The 4,515-nt window shown below is 47.8% G+C and overlaps 1 protein-coding gene across 2 annotated transcripts; it reads right to left on the bottom strand.

The window, feature by feature from the left end:
- Positions 1–1,446: 1,446 nt before the first annotated feature.
- LOC109735444 (uncharacterized) lies at positions 1,447–3,509 on the bottom strand. 2 transcript variants are annotated; one of them, XM_020294655.4, is made up of 4 exons: positions 3,341–3,509; positions 3,046–3,225; positions 2,424–2,702; positions 1,447–2,185 (listed from the first exon to the last, which is right to left on the bottom strand). In XM_020294655.4, exons 1-4 carry the CDS (start codon positions 3,344–3,346, stop codon positions 2,132–2,134), a joined length of 519 nt encoding a protein of 172 aa, XP_020150244.1. In that variant the 5' UTR covers positions 3,347–3,509; the 3' UTR covers positions 1,447–2,131. The 2 variants fall into 2 exon arrangements, with proteins under 2 accessions (XP_020150244.1, XP_020150243.1); XM_020294654.4 differs by having other exon boundaries at positions 3,046–3,228; positions 3,341–3,505.
- Between the last annotated feature and the right edge of the window lie 1,006 nt (positions 3,510–4,515).

Genomic DNA, 4,515 nt, shown 5'->3' with positions numbered 1-4,515 from the left:
TATCCGTGGAGGACTCCTCTCCACCAACATAGCTAACTAGAACTCTTGTTATCCTACATCTCTGGTATCTTATATAAACCGAGACAGGGCTAGTCGATAGATGATCATCTAATTATAACTTGTATTATCTGATCGACATCAACGATCTCATGGTAGATCAAGTTGTACTTTGTACTCAACCCAAATTAGTACAACACAAGCAGTATGTAGGGTTTTATTTCCTCAGAGACCCTGAACCCGGGCAAAATTCATTATCTTGTTATCATCCCATCTAGGCTACTAGCTCAAGACCCCCTACGCGAGATCTGCCGGAATCAACTCCGTCACTAGGTACACTAGAACAACATAACCCATTAAGAAAAACTTAGCAAAAAAACACATATTTGTACGCTTAAAACATTCTGCAAAAAAATGCAAATAGAAATTTTCTAGAAACCTGCTATGAAATGATTTTTGTAAAATAGAAGATCATGTTTGACCTGGGTAAAAACGATTATCAAGAGTGTTGCAGTTTAAGTTTTCTATTTTAATGCACGCTGCAGATCGTCATGGTATTATCTTAAGATTTAAGAGTGGGTTATTCATTATATCACATCAAATTCACATATTTACTACGCACGTACCTAGAGCCAGGGCTCCACCTCCTCCTCCTCCAAGAAAGAAAGTTAGGGTTCGTGCCTCTCGCCGGCGCCGGCACAGGTCCGCCTCGTCTCCGGTGGCCCTAGGGCCATGGAGGCGCGGTGGATCCTGGCAAGGGCCGGCGGGAGGGCTATGTTTTTAGTCATTTTTTTTCAATCTTGTTAGCGTTTGTGTCCTACTCAGGAAGGTGAGACGGCGGCGGCTCCCCGAAGATGGAATAAAGGTCTCCCCGCCTAGCCCCCGTTCCGGCAGTGCGTCTAGCATCGTTAGTGGGCGTGTGGAGGTGTGTCTCCGGCAGATCTATCTTTGGTGGATTTGCTCGGATCTCGTCGTTGTTCGTCTACGTTCGTGTCTTCGGTTTGGATCCTTCCGATCTACGTTATTTTTCATCGGCTTGGTTGTTGTTCTGGGGTGCTGGTCCTATGGGGCCTTAGCACGACGACTTCCCGACTGTCTACCACAACAAGTTGTGCCCGGCTCCGGCGATGGAGGGGCGATGACGGCGGCGCGCTTTCGGCTCGCTTCGGTGCTTGTAGTCGTCGCTAGGTGGTCTACGAATCTGGATGTAATTTTTATTTCTGGTATTCGTTGTACTGCCATGATTGAAATGTATAGATTGAAAGTTTTTCCGCAAAAAAAAAAGAGTGGGTTATTTGCAAATATCTATATGCATCCTTTTGGAACTTTTTGATAGATAGAAATATTTGGTCTTGAAACGCAAAGTGCGTGAAGGTTGTCATCTCCAACCTTGTTGTGTTGCATGCACACGTTTAGGGACGCAGGCGGACACGAGCGTCCACAAAAGCATAACTAGAACTGGCACAATTCTTAGAGTAATGAGGATTAGTGTATGCTTTTGACTTGACTTTGCGAACGCTCGTGGACAGGCTGATGCCGTCCGGCTACAACCCTACACGCGTTTGCATAAATGAAAGAGGCGATCGTGTGATCAATCAGCGAGGCCCGGAAAGAATCAGCGCGCAATCACACCCTAGGTCGTAAGCTAACACAAGACATGGAAAGAGTAACAACGGATTAACTTGAAAGGGATCCGGATGGAGTCGTACAGAACAAGACGCCCCCGCCATGGCTCCGGCTTTCTTCCTTCCTTTTCATGCATGCTCGAGCTCGACAGGCCCACAAGCAGGAGTAGTAGTAGTCGTCGTCGTCTTCAACTACATGGACACATCGAGTAGCGGCAAGCTCATCGGGAAAGACGCAACGGTGGAAGGAGAAAAGCAGCACTCGAGTGGGCGTTTGGCACGGGGAAATGACGCTGCCGCGCATCACGTCGCCGTCTCCATCCCTCCGTCCATCGTCCGTCCATCCATCCTAATAAAACGCATAATACTATGACTACAGTCGAGAGAGAAAGGATATTTGACATGGCGTGACAGCATCATGGCCTCCCCATGGGTTTCCGCTCCTCTTCATCTCTCTCTCTCTTTACAAGACGCACGCACGCACGCCAAGGCCAGATGGTTTGTGATCCCTAGGCGGAGACGCAGCCCAGGCACCCGATCCACAGCCTTTTCGTCAGCCTCTTCTGCACGCAGGAATAAAACACTCGTCAGTAAGATAAGACCCTAATTAAACAGTTTTGCCAGCCTCTTCTGCAGCAGTAGGAACCAATAAACACTCGTCAGTAAGATAAGACCATAGCTAAACAGTGGACGAGTAGTGGACTAGATGATTCTTCTGTCAGTAAGATAAGGCCATAATTTTAAGCAGTAAACACGTACGACAGATCCTTGAGGTTTTGGCCCCAGGGGTCAGTCACTTACGCGTGGGTTATTGTGGCAGAGCATGTCGGGCGGGATCACGTAGAGGTCCTCGTCCACGGCCTTGACCGCCCGCACCCTGCGAGAAGTTTTGTTGTAGCCTGCGGTGGTGCTCAGGTGGGCGTCGGCGGCGTGAGGGACCTTGAGGTAAATTTCTACGGGCTTCCCCCTCCCCTCCTCCTTCTTCGTCCCGTGCTGTTCGCGCAGCCCCACCACCACCTCCTGCCTCTGCCTCTGCTCCCCGTCCACCTCCAGCGTGCCGCTGTCGCTCCACTTCACCACCTAGTAACAGCGAGCACAGAGGTTACAGCAAAAAGTAACAGCATTTCCACTGCGAGCAGCTGTATATGTATAGAGCTCGCTGTTTTTCTTTTTAGGACAACGACATTTTTACTGCCACACCGGGAGAGTGAACGACTTGTTCTTGGACGTCATGACTGTATTTCGTACTAGTCCTTTTACTCCATGCTCCGAACTTTTCAACGTAATAAAATAGCTCGCTCTATACATGTACTACCGCACTCATTTAGTCGTAATCTATGTGATGCAATCAGCAGGAGGAGTCCTCTGTTGCTTACATAATCAGTAACGAAACTCATAGGGCAAGAATCCATGCACTACTCACCTTTTTGAGTGGCTTCGGTGAAGCCGGCAGTGTGACAAAGATGCCGGCCTGCATGGCGGAGTCCAAGTACTGGGTCTGGGTGACCGGCCAGTCGCCGGCGCCGTCGCCGTATCCGTACCCGCCGTCGTCGTAGTAGTTCCACTCCCCGAACGCCGGGATCCGCCGCGGCCTCGCCCGCACCTTCTGCATGGTATAAACACATCAGCAACAAGCTAAGAAGAGAACCAAAATGCGGCAAGAGACATAGACAGGTCGCAGCAGGTACATAGATCCATGGTATCGTCCATCAGATTACCTTCATCGCAGCGGTGCGGTCAGTGACGGACGGAGTGAGCTCTGCTCTGCTTGCGGCCTTCAAGCTGAGGTGGTGCTACGGTGCCACTACCACTAGGAGTAGCTAGGAGCAGAGCAGAAGCTGCTAGTATTATATTTATAGAGCGGGAGGAGCAGGGAGAGGTGGGAGGGAATGTTTTTGTTTTGCGCTGGAAGGGGAGTAGGTGGCTTGGCTACGCAAAAACAGAGCAGGTGCAGTGGAGGTGGAGGTGACCCGCCAAGGGAATGTATCTGGTGCACCTGCACTTGTGATGCTACCGGTGCATCGGATACTTAAAATATTTTAAAAAATCTAAAAAAAATCTAGCACGTTAACGCAACATCAATGTATGAAATCACAAAATTTCGTACAGGAATTTAAAATATTTTTGAAGATACAAAAATGATAAATTTGACATCAGTGTGATAATGGGCCAAATCTAAAGTCCAAGTTACGTTATGTACTATTCGGTGTTGAATTTGTCATTTTTATTTTCCAAGTTACGTTTCGAATTTTGACTTGAAATTTTGTGACAACCTACATTAATGTTGTGTGAGTGTGCTAATTTATTTTCAGAATTTTTTGCACGTTTTAAAAGCACAATATGAGTTCGGTGCATCGGTAGCACCACAAGCTCCGGTGCACCAGATATTTTCCCGACCTGCCAATGTTGGGTGGGGGCCGCCTCTGTGGACGCTGTGGCCGTGGGAGCACTGGTACGTACGAAGCTGGGCGTACGCGCTGCGGTGAGCACGTACGCGGCAGTCAGCCACAGTGCGGCCAGTCCAGTCCTGGTGAGTGACGCGCCCACGGCCAATATTTGTACTTGAATATTTGATTAACAAGAAATTAAGAGCCGGCAGAAAGGAAAAATGGCCAATAAAAATGTAAACGGAATAAAGCTAAAAGATAGAAGAAGGAAGAACAATTGAAAATAAAACGTAAAAAATAGAACAAAATAGAAAAAAAAAGAATAAAAAAGAGATCGAAAGGAAGAGGAAAAAAGACAACATACCAACACAAAAGAAATAAAGGAAATAAACATATGGATGCACGTCCATGTAGAAGAAAAATCGACGCACATACAACTGGTCTAGAACATGCGCAAGGGCTATATCTCGATTATAGCGTGTCTTCCTTCGGTCTCGACTAAAAGT

This window comes from Aegilops tauschii, chromosome 4 (genome assembly GCF_002575655.3).
Source record: "Aegilops tauschii subsp. strangulata cultivar AL8/78 chromosome 4, Aet v6.0, whole genome shotgun sequence".
Classification (NCBI taxonomy): Eukaryota; Viridiplantae; Streptophyta; class Magnoliopsida; order Poales; family Poaceae; genus Aegilops; species Aegilops tauschii.
Note: the sequence above shows the minus strand (reverse complement) of the source record. Positions and strands in the feature narration are given on the sequence as shown.